The sequence below is a fragment of the Rutidosis leptorrhynchoides genome, chromosome 1 (genome assembly GCF_046630445.1).
Source record: "Rutidosis leptorrhynchoides isolate AG116_Rl617_1_P2 chromosome 1, CSIRO_AGI_Rlap_v1, whole genome shotgun sequence".
In the NCBI taxonomy this organism is placed as follows: Eukaryota; Viridiplantae; Streptophyta; class Magnoliopsida; order Asterales; family Asteraceae; genus Rutidosis; species Rutidosis leptorrhynchoides.
Window position 1 is genome coordinate 409683097 of NC_092333.1, and position 16421 is coordinate 409699517.

The 16421-nt window shown below is 32.5% G+C and overlaps 1 protein-coding gene across 1 annotated transcript; it reads right to left on the minus strand.

The window, feature by feature from the left end:
• Window positions 1-254: 254 nt before the first annotated feature.
• LOC139871723 (uncharacterized) lies at window positions 255-15680 on the minus strand. Its single transcript, XM_071859460.1, has 2 exons — window positions 14921-15680; window positions 255-884 (listed from the first exon to the last, which is right to left on the minus strand). Exons 1-2 carry the CDS (start codon window positions 15560-15562, stop codon window positions 477-479), a joined length of 1050 nt encoding a protein of 349 aa, XP_071715561.1. The 5' UTR covers window positions 15563-15680; the 3' UTR covers window positions 255-476.
• Between the last annotated feature and the right edge of the window lie 741 nt (window positions 15681-16421).

Here is a 16421-nt window from a genome sequence, read left to right on the forward strand (position 1 = left end):
AACAAAGTTTGTTGAAAATAATTGTCATTGTGTATAGCAGCCAAGCACAATCTTATCCCACTCCTTTCTACCAATCTTTACATTTTATCTTAAAATAACTAAACATACAATACAATTTATTAGTAAAACACAAAGATTGATGGGAGTGTAGATATAAAATTTTGATTTGAACTTATATAGTAATTTTTTTATATTTTTTTAAAGCGTTCAACTTAGTTACATGTTGCAATCTATTACTATCACTTTGGTATGTAGTAAAAAATGAAATGTAACTGCTATATATACAAATCAGCATCATCTTGGTTATAATAATCATTTATAGGCCTTTTATTACAAGAAAAAATATAAGATACAATCCTCCATCGATATGATATCACAAGCTTTTGCATCTAACCTTGATGCATAAAAATTTTCGTTTGTTTATGACAATTAATATATAAGTTCATCGAGTAATAATCAATGACCCGACCCGTTCATTAACTCCTTCCAATCCTCAAAGATGGATCAACACCTTTTCCCAAACTTGTTGCGAAGAGCCTAGCGATCTCCAACTGAGTGTGAGCAATTATTTCAGTTCTTTTTAAATCAATTTCGCCTCTTTTAATCTCAGCGTCCGCTCTTATTTTCTCTAATTCTCGCAATGTTTCAACTTTAGCTTGTTCAGACTTAACCATTACTTTTGCCAACCATCTTATGCTAGTGGCAACATCCAAGTTTTCACCTTTTCTTCGCCTTTTTTTACCCTCGGTTATTCTTGTTTTTTGATCTTTTGATTGCATCTTTTCGTTATCATTGCTATAAAGAGCCGGGGTGCTACAATCGCTCTCAATCTCCATTTTTTCGGACGGTTCATTTTCAGGTTTTTTTGTGCCCACGTCATCCTCCTGATAAAAATTTACCGTATACATTAAGATCTATAACTTGTAAATGCCAAGGTTGAAAAAAATCAGACTGGAAATTGAACACATTAAAATTAAAATGTGTCACCTTTGGTTTTACTAATGTGTCACCTTTGGTTTTACTAATGTGGATTAAAAAGAATAAAAAAAATCAGAATTATTTGTTAATGCCTAATGGGCCCACATAATGCTTTAGTAGGTTCAATTCAAGGCTTGCTCATGAACCTACTCTCCAATATGGCAATAGACATTATTGGATATGACCCAACAAGAACAAAACATTGTTCACATCATCGTTATCACAAAAACAAGTATTTAAGTACTAAGAATCATTCATGTGAAATACAAAGTCATCTTATTGCTTAGATAATATGTACACGTACTTGATAAGCACCTATCAAATCGAAACCAAACTTGCCCAATTAAAATCTCCCAAAAATCAAATTTAATTCACTTGAGAGATTGAGGTGATAAATACATCATGGGTGAATATATTTCCGTTTAATTTTTTGATAAATTCACTAAATTTGTTCATTCTTTGATTATATTGTACAAAGTGTATAGACATGAGTGGATTTCAAAATTGAAGTGGAAATACCATGAAAATAGGTGATATTTTTTTCCCTTGATTTTTCGATAAATTCACTAAACTAGTGCATTTTTTGATTGTAGAGGGCACACTCTTAATGCTTAGATATGAATAGATTTATTCAAAATTGAAGTAAAAATATCATCATCTATCATATGCATGTAATTTTCCAATTGTTATATCATGTCAATTAAAAATTACATTTCAATGGGATGATTTTTAATGCACAAATAAAGAAAAGAAATAAATTTTGAGTGACAACTCTAGAGTTGTCATTAAAAATTTATACATGTTAATTTTATTTGTGTTGTAATAAGTCAATATTGGATGACAATGTTTTCAACAATTGTACAGTTTATTACTATGTCAATAATTGTACCGGAAATAAATTATACTATAAATATGCAATGAAGGTGTACCATTTTGATGTACACATAGAATATATTTCATATATCACCATTCTTTTACTCTATCTTATTTTAGGTTTATTAGTAGCCTATAGTCAAGAACAAACCTACTAAAGGTGGTTATAAGCCTACTGAATTATAACACGAACCAAATCACTAAAGATAGTTATAAGCCTACTGAATTATAACACGTTATCAGCACGAAGTGCTCCGTATAATCAAGGTTTATCTAAGCAAGCACAAGTCACTAATCAAGAAAATGTCAAACTTATCAAAGCTTGAGTTTGATGCCCTAGACGTATCGGGAACAAACTACACATCATGGGTTATGGACATATAAATAAATCTTGGATCATTGGGTATTCTAGAAACTTTAAAAGAAAACAATACTCGTTCTGATCAAGATAAATTAAAATCAATTGCTTTTATTCGTAAACATATTGATATCACCTTAAAACATATGTATCTCACTATCAAAGATCCACATGTTTTATGGGAAAGTATCAAGAGTAGATTCGATAATCAAAAGGAAATATTACTCCCATCTGCGAGGGAAGAATGGAGAGTTCCAAGACTTTAAAAAGGTAAGTGAATACAGCTCGGCCATGTTCAAGATCCGTTCAAAGCTTCAATTTTGTGGTCAAGAAATAAGTGATGCTGATATGAGAAAACTTTCTCCACAATGCATTCTGCAAACATTACTATACAAGAAAATTTAAGATTGCAGAATTACAAAACTTTTTCCAAACTTCAAACTTATCTCTTAGTTGCAGAAGTGAATAAAGAATTACTGATGAAGAATCAAGAATCTCGTCCTACGGGTGCGCTAGCATTCCCTGAAGCTAATGCTATTAACAATAATAATAATAAAAAAAAAAAATGCACCTGGACGAGGACATGGGCGAGGTCGTGGTCATATTGGCCAAAACCATCATCATGGAAATTACCATAACAATAATAAAAATCATAACTATGTTCGAAATCATCCTTATGGTAATGGTCGTGGTGGTAATGGTTACAGTGGTCGTGGTCGTGGACAAAGAAATAATAATCCACAAAATTATAAATTTCAACCACCATACAATCCCACAAATCATAATGTTGAAGGAAGTTCTTTAAAGAATATTGAAGATTCTTGTTATCGATGTGGTAAAATTGGCCATTGGTCTAAAAACTGTCAAACAAATCAATATTCTGTTAATCAATATCAAGTATCCCTAAAGGGAAAAGGAAAAGAGGCAAACCTTGTGGATGACCTTGATACAAAAATTACTGAGCCAACAAGTGACTACTTTAATGAATAAATTTCCTATTATATGTCCATATCAAATAAATAGATGTAGATTTACCATCTATACCATATCTACTTTACTATATGTTTCCTTATTATGTACTTTCGTTCATAACATATTTTGAATGTAATATATTGATGAATTATGTACTAATTATTTGTTTCTCATATTTTGAAGTTCATGATGTACACTACTGGAGTACAAAATCAGTCAAATGGTGGGAATCTTTGTATTGCAGACAGTGGTACCACACATACTATACTCAAATCTAAAAAATATTTCACTGATTTTAAAGCAACAGAAGGAACGGTACATACTATATCAGGTCCTGCAGATTTAATAAAAGGAATGAGAAAGGCAAAATTCATGTTACCAAATGGTACAAATTTTCTGATAAAAAATGCCTTATTTTCTCCCATGTCAAAAAGAAATATGTTAAGCTTCTCTGACATTTACAAAAATGGATATGATTATCAGTCAGTGACTACAGAAAATGATAAATATTTAAGTATCACTGAGAAGAATCATGTGATTGAAAAACTACCAAGACTTAGTTCTGGTTTACATTATACATATATAAATGTACCAGAAGCGCACATGGTAGTAAATGAAAAGGCATGTGATCCTGTAATGATCAATCTGTGACATGAAAGATTAGGCCACCCAGGATCAACAATGATGAAAAGAATAATTCAAAATACACATGGACATCCATTGACGGATCAAAAGATCCCTCATGATGCACTTATTCCATGTACATCATGCTCACTTGGAAAATTGATAATAAGACCATCACATCTTAAGGTTGAAAAAGAATCACCAATGTTTCTTGAAAGAATTCAAGGTAATATATATGGACCAATTCATCCACCATGTGGACCATTTAGATATTTCATGGTCCTAATAGACGCATCTAGTAGATGGTCTCATGTTTGTCTATTATCAAGTCGAAATGTTGCATTTGCAAAATTTCTTGCTCAAATTATTAAATTGAGAGCACATTTCCCCGATTATACTATTAAAAGGGTGAGATTGGATAATGCTGGTGAGTTTACATCTCAAGCATTTAATGATTTTTGCATGTCTATTGGGATTGTTGTTGAACATCCTGTTGCCCATATGCATACACAAAATGGTTTAGCCGAATCACTAATCAAACGATTGCAGTTAATAGCTAGACCATTGATAATGAGAACAAAACTCCCAGTATCTGTATGGGGTCATCCAATTTTACATGCTGCATCATTAATTCGCATTAGACCATGTGCAAATCATACATATTCTCCTTTGCAACTTGTTTTTGGCCATCAGCCAAATATTTCTCACTTTAGAACATTTGGTTGTGCGATTTATGTTCCTATCGCACCACCACAACGCACTAAAATGGGTCCTCAAAGAAGGATGGGAATATATGTTGGATATGAAACATCTTCAATCATAAGATATATTGAACCCATGATGGGTGATGTTTTTATAGCACGTTTTGCTGATTGTCACTTTAATGAAACATTGTTCCCTAGATTAGGGGGAGAAATAAAAAATAAAGAAAATGATGTTTCATGGTGTGAACCTCAATTAATGTATCTTGATCCTCGTACAAAAGAATGAGAGACCGAAGTTCAAAAAAAAATGCATATGCAAGAACTTGCGAATAAATTGCCTGATGCATTTACAGATATAAAAAGAGTGACTAAATCATATATACCAGCAGCAAATGCTCCAGCTCGAATTGAAATTCCAAAAGCTGGCAATAATGTCGCTCTTGAGTCTTTGCCACGCCAGAAACGTGGGAGACCAATTGGTTCCAAAGATAAAAATCCTCGAAAAAGAAAATCAGCTGATAATGACGTAAAAGAAAGCATTCAAGAAGAACCACAAATCAATACTCCTTCTGCAGAGGAGATTGATGATGTTAATACGGAATTTTCAATTAATTATGCACATTCAAAAATATTATGGAACCGAAATGAATGAAAAATCTTGATGAGATATTTTCATATAATGTTGCATATGACATCATGAATGATGATGATGATCTAGAACCAAAATCTGTCATGGAATGTCAAAGTAGACATGATTGGGATCATTGAAAAGGAGCAATACGAGCTGAATTTGAATCGCTCAATAAAAGAAAAGTTTTCGGATCTATCATTCTCACACCTAAAGATGTGAAACCTGTGGGATATAGATGGGTTTTTGTGCGAAAAAGAAATGAGAAAAATGAAGTTACAAGGTATAAAGCTAGACTTGTAGCTCAAGGTTTTTCTCAAAGACCAAGAATTGATTATGAGGAAACTTATTCTCCTGTTATAGATGCAATTACTTTTAGATACTTAATCAGCCTGGCAGTTTCTAAAAATTTAGAAATGCATCTCATGGATGTTGTGACTGCTTATCTATATGGATCACTTGATAGTAATATATATATATATGAAGATACCTGAAGGATTTAAGGTATCAGAAGCAACCAATGCAAAACCCAAAGAAATGTACTCAATCAAGTTACAAAGGTCTTTATATGGATTGAAACAATCTGGTCGCATGTGGTATAAACGATTAAGTGATTACTTGATAAGCAAAGGGTATACCAATAATCTTATTTGTCCATGTGTATTCATTAAGAAAACATCCGGATATGTGATCATAGCCGTTTATGTAGATGATCTTAACATCATAGGTACAAATAAAGAGATCCATGAAGCCATTTAACTTCTAAAGAAAGAATTTGAAATGAAAGATCTCGGAAAAACCAAGTATTGCCTTGGTTTGCAGATTGCGCATATGCCTAATGGTTTACTTGTACATCAAACAACTTATACGGAAAAGATTTTAAAACGTTTCAATATGGACAATGCAAAACCATTAAGTACTCCTATGGTTGTTAGATCACTTAATGTTGACAATGATCCATTTCGTCCCTGTGAAGATCATGAAGATATTCTTGGACCAGAAGTACCATATCTTAGTGCAATTGGAGCTCTTATGTATCTTACAAATTATACAAGACCTGACATTTCTTTTGCAGTTAATTTATTAGCAAGGTTCATCTCTGCTCCTACCAAAAGACACTGGAATGAGATCAAACACATATTTCGATACCTTCGAGGAGCTAGAGACTTAGGATTATTTTATTCTAAAGAATCAAAACAAGATTTGGTTGGTTATGCAGATGCAGGTTATTTATTCGATCCACATAAAGCTAAATGGAGGTACTACAATATCATGGCGTTCTCAGAAACAAACACTTGTTGCAACATCATCAAATCATGCCGAAGTGATTGCATTACATGAAGCTACTCGGGAATGTTTTTGGTTGAGATCAATGACACAACTCATTACTGATTCTTGTGGACTAGAACGCGATAAAAGTCCAACAATTATCTATGAAGATAATGCAGCTTGCATAACACAGATGAAAGAAGGGTATATCAAAAGTGACCGAACAAAACACATACCTCCTAGATTCTTCTCATATACTCGAAATCTCATTAAAGGCAACCAGATTGAAATGAGATATATTTAATCCAGTAAAAACTCTGCTGATCTTTTCACGAAAGCACTTCCAACTGATATTTTCAGAACACACGTTCATAACATTGGCATGAGACATGTTCAAAAGATGTAACAGCTGAAGTGATGTCTACTTGAGGGGGAGTCAACTCCATGCTGCACTCTTTTTCCCTTAGCTAAAGTTTTTTTCCACTGAGTTTTCTTTAGCAAGGTTTTTAACGAGCCAGTACAAGTTACTCTCTAATAAAATCGTCATCCAAGGGGGAGTGTTGTAATAAGTCAATATTGGATGACAATGTTTTCAACAATCGTACAGTTTATTACTATGTCAATAATTGTACAGGAAATAAATTGTACTATAAATATGCAATGAAGGTGTACCATTTTGATGTACACATAGAATATATTTCATATATCACCATTCTTTTACTCTCTCTTATTTTAAGTTTATTAGTAGCCTATAGTAAAGAACAAACCTACTAAAGGTAGTTATAAGCCTACTGAATTATAACATGAACCAAATCACTAAAGGTAGTTATAAGCTTACTGAATTATAACAATTTGTACATTTAAAGTAACTACTCATTTTCTAGACCTAACTACCACTAAGTCAATAAATACAACTATTTCATGCATCAATCTTTTTCATACTAGTTCCTTTCATGTAATTTGGGCTAGTTCTTGTTACGAGCTATACATGCCTCTTTCATTGTATTTAGACAATAGAACCTTCATTGTTTTAATAAGGTTTCTATCAACATAATCATCTTTTTTCGAGAAAAAAAAAAGAAAACAGAAAAAAAGAAAAGAAAAAATTACTTTTTCATAAAGACACCCTTAAAGGTTAGTTATTAGAAAAATTTATAAAGAAAATATAATATTAATATATTTATAACGACAATATCAACATGTGTGATGGACATGCACAAAATTGCTTAATTACCAACACATGTTTTTGACCAAAAACAAAAATATTATCCATCTCACGTAATTTGTTAGGTTTTCCTTCTAAAACTTAATACGTATTGATATACATCGACACAATTAACAATCGGTCTTTCAATATGTACGCCATGTACTTGAAATTCCATGAAATGATTAATCATGTATATTATACGTTCGCTTATATCTAATCTGTTGTCTAGCGTGTGGAATTTATTATTTAACAATTCATAATTTATATTTATAATTTGCAAATCTAATCTAATTATATCTTATTTTCAAGCTCTAATCATTTCGTTGTTTATGGATACACATGTACGTTTAGATCGATACTTATACATGTTTTATTTAAATAGCGAATTTACTTTTAAGAAGCCAGGTTAGTATGATCACTTAATAATTAGAATTGAAGAGTAGCCGTAAAACCATTTTATCCACGTTAACGCTAGTCGTCTTTAAAGATGTCGTTAGCAAAATCCTTTATTTCAAGGGATACTGTTTGTTGTTGAAAGCTGGAGGGCTTATTTGGTCAAGGCTAGATAATTGAGGGTCCAAATGGGCTTTGTCTCATTATTATCCATTATCCATTATCCATATACTAAAACACTATTTCACTATTCATCAATAGTAACCAGGAGTATTTTCGTCATTTCACCTTTTTTTTAGTCTCCAACGATAAAAGAAGCAACTTTCGCAAAAGAACCAACCCTTCACTGTTTACCAAAAGATGTCGAAAAAAATTCCGTTTTACAAAAAATTCAACTAACTTTTTTTTTCTCTCTTTTCTTCCTCAACGATAAAAGAGACAACTTTCATAAAATGAACAACCCTTCAATTCTACCAAAAGATGTCGAAAAATATTCTTTTTTACAAAATAGATCAACTAACTTAAAAAAAAAAGCGCTAAAATAAGCAACTTTCACAAAAGGAACAACCTTTCAACGTTAGATGTCGAAAAAAATTCTTTTTTACAAAATAGATCAAGACCTTTTTTTAACTCGCATTCAAAACGGAGCCCCGGCGCGAAGCGAGGGCTGCACTACTAGTTTATATATATTGATAAGAAATTAAGGCTTCATAACCTAATTTGATCATCAATCGTTTTTTGAGGTGATCTTCTCTGAGTCATACACTTACAAATCCTCATTTATGCTATTGTGTTTTGATCATCGTTCCATTAATCAATCTTAGTTTTCGATTGTTGAGTGTTTCTTCTTTCAGTCACTAATCTTTGTGTCTGTAAATTTGGCACTATGTGTTCATTCGGTATTCGGATTGTCTGGATCTTTGGTTTTATTAAGTAGAGATAAAAGTTATTGAAGTATTGTTTTGATATATTTTGTTTATCAGAGCGTTGATTCGTTCCTGAGATTTTGTGATAGCGAAACTCGTTATAGGGTTTTGTTATATTTGGGGCATCTTTGTAATCTGGTGTTATTGAAGGGTCCTAGTTTGTTCGTTTGTTTCTGAAAGTTTCTTTATTATCTTTTGTTATTCTAACAATGGATTTGTTGTGATCTATTGCTCTAGATACAAACCCTAGTTTTTCAAAATTAGGGTTTTTGTGGTGAGTTCATCTGTTGCTTTACTTTGCTATATTGATATTATTGTTTAATGATCTCCCTCGTAAGTATCCTTCTCCTTTTTCTTCTTCTTCTTCTTCTTCTTCTTCTTTCTTAATATAACTCGTGAGTATCAAGTAAGATAGTTATCCTTGATATGCCAATGTTTGATTGGGGTGAAAAGTTGTATCTAACTATTTCAAATACTTGATATCTTGCAGCCTTTAAAGTTGTCTAAGAAGGAATCTTTGTAGACCTTATAACTCTGTTCTCTGAGTCTTTTACTTTTTTGTTTATTGCTTATTCTAACACTGCAACACTTATTTTGCTTTATTGGAGTTTGGTAATCTCTTTCCTTTCTCTATTATTAACCTTGCAGGGTTGTTTCTGGTTCTAGGTGTTGTTTGAGTTTATCTGTTATCTTTGTTTATCTGGTCGATATTTGTTTTTTACTATGGGTGACGATAATGCTATTACACTTATTAATAAGCTTGATTTTGGTGATCCATTGTACTTGCATTCCAGTGATACTTCTTGTATACCATTTGTTTCATTAAACTTAAAGGAACTGAAAATTATAAAATATTAAGTAGGTATGTTTTGTTGGCTCTTGGTACTACAAATAAAATTGGATTTATTTGATCCTACCTATGTTAAAAATATTGATGATAGTGTTTTGTCAAAAGAGTGGGATAGATGCAATTATGTGGTTTTGTCTTGGTTACTTGGTTCATCATGATGATATGTACGCTGGTTTGATTTTTTCAGATAATGCTTGTATTGTGTGGAATGAGCTTAAAGAAATAGTTTTAATTTTTAATTTTCATTATAATATAAGTACATTAAACAAGGTAGTAGTTCATTGTTTGAATATTATCATAAGTTAAACTCTTAGTGAAAACGGTATGATGTTGTGGTTCAATTAAATCAGTGTACTTGTGCTGATGCGCAATTAAATGTGCAACATAATAACATGCTTAATTAAACTCATGCAGTTCGTAATGGGCTTGAGTGATACTTATATGAATGCTAGATGTAACTTGTTTCTTAAAGAGCCTTTGCCTGATTTGAAAATTGCTTATTGTGTTGTCAAGAGAGAAATCTCATAGACTTGTCTAAAAATGATAATAACAAGCCTCAATCATTTTGTCTTTTTTTCTCAAATTGGGTCTAATACACCTTCTTCTAGCGAAGCTGTTAATGGTAACAATTTTATAAATAAGAGGATTCAAATAATTTCAATAAAAAATCTAACAGTAATTTAAAATGCACTAAATGTAATAGGTTTGGACATACCATTGAATGGTGTTTTGAAATTGTGGGTTATCCTCCTATTAGTGAACAAATGATGAAGCTGTTAAGTTTGATAAATGAGAAGTCTAGTACTAAAATTGCTAGTGGAGATATGGAAGGTACTGTGATTAATACAAGAAAACTTTTAAATAAAAATTTTCAAAAATTTTTTAATTCCAACATTTTTGAAAAGAGAAACATAAGTAAAGGTTAGACTGTTGATTAATGTGGTGTCAACCAGCACATGACTGTGTCTGTTGTTGGTTTAAAAAATGTTATTGATATTTCTCATTAGGCCTGACTGTAGGTCATCCTAATGGCACTAAAGCTCGGTGATTTACAGTTAACATGTGATATAAATTTGTATACTATTCTAGTTGTTCTTGAATACTGTGTGAGCTTACTTTCTGTCTCTAAAATGTCTGAGGATAATAGTGTGTTTGTTGGTTTTGATGCTCTTAAGTGTTATATCAGGATTTGAAGCTAGGGATAACTGTAGGGATTGATGATATGCTAGATAATTTATATGTACTCAACAAGAGTAACATGTCTTGCATAAATGTTTACATGAGTAATTATAAGTAGTGTTGTAAATCTCCTCCTTTCTCTCCGAAATCTCGTTTTTAGAAGTCAACCGAGACGAGATGTCCATCTCCCGAGATTTCCCGGTCAACGGGGTTAAATTTGGTCAAAGCCACGATTTCTCGGATTTTCTTGCTCATTTCTCGGATTTTCTCGTATGATCTCGTAATTGCTCAGATTTTATCACTCATTTCTCGGATTTGTTTTGTAAAATATCGTAATAATGCATATAAATATACATTTATTTATTTATATATATAAATTTATACTAAAAACACTAAAAAGTCAACGTATGTCAACATCCGAGATCTCCCCGAGAATTTTCTGAGATGCCGAGATCTCCCCAAAAATGTCTAAACGAGATCTTCCCGAGATCCGAGTTCCCCAACCTTGATTATAAGTGATATGTGTCTAAGCAGTTATGGCACTCAAGGCTTGTTCATCCTTCTAACCACGTTTTTGATATCTTAAAAGGGATAAATAATATGGCTAGTGACTTAAATAATTATAATCCTTATGATGTCCGTCATAAATCCAAACAAACAAGAGAGTCCTTTCTTTTGAGTGATCATAAATTCACAAGTGGTGGAGATTTAGTTCATCTTGACTTGTGGGGTCCTTTTAAAATTCAAAGTAAATAAGGTTTTAAGTTTTTTTTTTATTGTTGTGGATGATTACTCGAGGGGTGTCTGGATTTATCTTATAAAATCTAAAGATGAAGTGCTGAATCAAATTTGGAATTTTGTTTCTTTTTTAGAAACTCATTTTTCTAAAACTGTTAAGACCATAAGGTTTGATAACGACATTGAATTTATAATCAATCAGATGAATGTTTTTGCGACTACCAAGGATATTTTACATCAGACTTCTTTCGTTTACATTCCACAACAAAATGGTATTGTGAAAAAAAAAAAAAAAACACTTGTTAAATATTGCAAGAGCTCTTATGTTTCAATGGGGTAACCTTTAAATATGGAGAGTGAGTGGTGACTGCTTGTTATATTATTAACATGACTCATTCTTCTGTGCTCTCTGGTTTGTCTCCTTATAAATTCATTTTAAAAAACCTAATATTCTCTCCCATTTAAGAGTTTTTGATTGTCTATGTTATGTTATTGTTAAAAAAAGCTATTGATAAATTATCGAGTAGATCATAACGGTGTGTTCTGATTGGTTATTCAAATCAAAAAAAGGTTATAAGTTGTATAGTCTTTAGATTAAAAATGTTTTATTTTCAAGTGATGATAATTTTATGAAACTGTATTTCCTTTCAAAACTTACAAGTTTCTGTATCAATTTCTAATCAAAATTTAAATCATATTAGCTTTTTGTTTAGTGAACCATGATATTTAAGTCTTATTGATCAAGGGAAATATACTTGTGATGGTGATGGCAATAGTGATTCTTGTCCTATAAGGGTTGAGTCTTTACGGAGGGTAATAGTCGTTACAATTGTCCTTCTAGTGATGGGAACAGTATTGCAACACCAGTGGATAATTTCACATCTCCTGAGGACACTATTATTTTTGAAATAAATACTAATCATGATTTAAGGAGATCAACCGGAGAGTTCAATCTTCCTAGGAAATTTGATGACTTTGTGGTTGAGGAAAAGTTAAATATGGTTTGAAAGGGTTATAAAATATTCTTTTCTTAGTTCTAAATTCTGTGTTTGTGTTTAATCTGAACAAATATGTTGAATCTAGAACTTATAAAGAAGTTGTTGTTAATCAACATTGGATTGATGTTACGAACCTTGAAATGGAAGCTCTTAATAGGAATAATACTTGGATTGTTACTGAGTTACCTCCTAATAGAAAGCCTATAGGTTATAAATTAAATTATAAAATTAAGTATAAATCTAATGGTGAGATAAATAGATACAAGACTAGGCTTGTGGCTAAGGGATATAGTCAAAAGTAAGGGATTGATTATGATGAAACTCTCTCTCATGTTGTTAAACATGTGACTGTTAAGTGGTTTATTACTCTTGTTGTAAACAATAATTGGCCTTTGTATCAACTTGATGTTAAGAGTACTTTCTTATATGGTGACTTTCATGAGGAAGTTTATTTGACATCCCTGAAGGAAATTATTTTGATAATGATAACAAGGTGTGCAAACTTACTAAGTCTTTATATGGTTTAAAGCAAACACCTAGACAATGGATTGCTAAATTAAACTCTACACTTATTGAAATGGTTTTGAACAAAATGCTAGTGATTTTTCTTTATATGTTAAAAAAACTAAAAATGTTTTCATTGTTTTGCTTGTATATGTTGATGATATTGTTGTAACTGGCAATGATTTTACTGAAATTGATAAGTTTAAACAATATTTTTAAGTCAGAGTTTTTGATTAAGATTAGGAAAATAAAAATATTTTCTTGGCATTGAAGTTTTAAATAGTGAAAAGGGTGTTTATATGTCTCAATGAAAATATCTTCAGAAATTGTTAAATGTTTATGGTATGCTTTGTTGTAAACCTGCAAATACTCTTATTGAACCAAATCATTGTGTTTCTATTATCCTAGTGAAAAGACAGCTTTGTCTAATATAAATGAATATCAAAAGTTAATTGACAGATTAATCTATCTTATTCTTACTAGGCATGTTATTTCTTTTTATGTTCGAGTTATAAGTCAATACATGCATGTTTTTTTACAATCTCATCTTGATCTTACATTTAGAGTGTTAAGATATCTTAAAAGGGCTTCAAGGAAAGGAATTTGGCTTTTCAAAGGTAATACTTTCAGTCTTTCTGCCTATTGTGATGCAACTTTGGGGAAGTGTAACCAACGGATCTTCGGTCCAGCGGTACCGTGGTTACACTTGTGTACTTGCAGGGCTAGAGGTCTCGGGTTCGAACCTCGTCACCCGCTCTAGGAATTGAAATATATTCCTTGAAGGTGGCCCAAAGGTAAGGTTTTACCGACCCGCTCCGGGACTAAGGTCCGGCCCGCCTGCCCCTCGGGATGGTTTAAGGGTCGGATCCTCTGGTTCGGGTTTCCTGCCCGAAAGCGCGTGTATGTGCAAATGATGACTAGGCTTCGGTCCGGACTAATGCAAACTTGACTTTCAAAAAAAACTTTGGGGAAGTGTAAGGTTATAAGAAAGTAGAACGTAGAACGCGACATCACCTACAGTCCTTTTCTATATGTCATAGTTTATTTTTGTGGGTCTTTAATCTATTAGAATAGAATTAGTTAGATTTAGTATAAACTAAAGTTATTGAGGTATTGCTTTTTATATATGTTGTAATTTTTCACCAGCTTATTTAATTGTACATATATAAAAAATGTAAAATCTTGTATGTCAATAATAATAATATATTTATAATATATAATATATACGAAGTAATAATATAGTTTCTCTATTCTATATTGATAGTCTCTTAGTTTATTATGAATGTCATAAATTAATAGTTACTGTAATTGTTATAAATAGATAAAAATAATAAGATAGAAAAAAATTTATAATGTTTACTCTTACATATAAGACAAAAAAAATACGTAAAAGTAAGAGTTAAAATTAAACGTTAAAAATAATTAGATTTTTTAAATGTATTTTTTGTTTGGAGACTTGATATATGTGATGAACTATGAAGGGAACATAATTTATCCTCATATTATATACACGGTACTAGTATATTTGATCGAACTTTGCAAGTATTAAAATGATTGGCTATCGTATCGGACCAGTTTATTGTAGGGAGTATAAAATAAAATAAAATATATAGAATAAAATAAAATATTAATAACATAACAAAAAATAAAATAAAATAAAAATATTTAAATGTAATTTGTTGTTTAAAGAAATATAAAAAGGGAAACCTAGCCACTAACCTTATTCTCCGGATCCACGCCATTAGAATCAACAGAATTCTGTCCAATCCCTTGCACCACCGGAGCCGAAACCACCACCGGCGCCGTCACACTAACCGGAAAACTCGCTGAATCAACCGTCACCATCTCCGCCGTCGCAATCGGTATCGCTTGCGCCACCGGCAAACGATCAAACACAACCGGAACACTACTTGAAACCGGAACTGCAGCACACGGCGGCGGATCACTACCACTGGTCACGACTGTCGAACCACCACCGGTGCCACGTAACAACAGATCTAAACGCGGAAACAACGGCCATGAAGACACGTCAGCAGTAGCTGATTCAGAACGATACCGTTTCTTCATAGACTCAATTTTATTCTTACACTGTGTTAACGTTTTAGGTGATTTACTTGAATTGGCACGTGATGACACGTGCTTAGCTACATCATCCCAATCATGTCCTTTTAATTTGGCGCGGTTTCTGAGTATCCATTTAGCTTCGTAAGCTTCTAGAAGACATGAAACCGCGCCTTCACTCCACTCGTCTCGTTTAAGACGATCTCCACCACCGTTACCTGAAGGTTTGGTGGTTGTGGTGGCGGTGGTGGTGGTGGTGGTGGTCGGAGGTTTTTTAGGAGAAGAATTATTATTATCCATATTGAGGTTGTTTGGTAGTTTTCATGTTAGAAAAAATTGATGAAATAAGCTGCTAACATGAAAGTAAAGTAGAGGGTGATATTTTTTGAGTGACTACGAAAAGGGATAAAGCCACTAGCATTTTAGAGGGTACAAATTTGTGTAAAGGAAATATTAAAAGCTACTTTTAGTAGTTACCTTTTTATTTAAATGGTATGGTATGGTATTGTATTTTATTTTGTTTCGAATATACACATATACATACATACGCGTGCGCGCGCGCGCGCACACACACATAACAATTTAACAACAACAATATTCAATTCCGCTTTTGCGAGGTATGAGGAAAGTGAGATGTAAACAATCTCTCATCTACCCTAGAATACAAGAGGAGTCGTTTCTCTACCTACGTGTAGATAATCCACCTACAGGAAGATAAAATCATATCTCTCTCTCTCTCTCTCTCTCTCTCTCTCTCTCTATTCCAGTGCAGAGAGATTGCTTTCAAGAGGACCTCCGGTCAAACCACGAAATTGATTTGGGAGTGGAGCAAAATTAGATATGGTAATATTGATGTCGAAATTGATTCGTAGAAGCAGCCTGCTACAAACCTCGAAACCAGAGCAGAAGCAGGTGGCCTGTCAGATTTTGAGAAGGCAGAATGGTTAGATGCGAGGGCCAAACTGTTACAAAAAGAAAAAAAATCGGCAATGCTAAGGCAAAATTCGAGATTAAAATGGGCTTGCGAAGGAGACGATAATAGTAAGTTCTTTCACTCGACCATTTGTAGAAATCAAAACAACTGCAACATCAGAGGATTGCATATTAATGCTTGTTGGGTAGAAAGTCCTATCGAAATCAAATGTGATATCTTCAATTG

Coding starts and splice junctions, on each gene's coding strand:
- LOC139871723 (XM_071859460.1), bottom strand. CDS start 15,562: ATGGATAATAATAATTCTTCTCCTAAAAAACCTCCGACCACCACCACC. Junction 885..14,920: donor GCGTGGATCCGGAGAATAAG/GTTAGTGGCTAG, acceptor AATTTTTATCAG/GAGGATGACGTGGGCACAAA.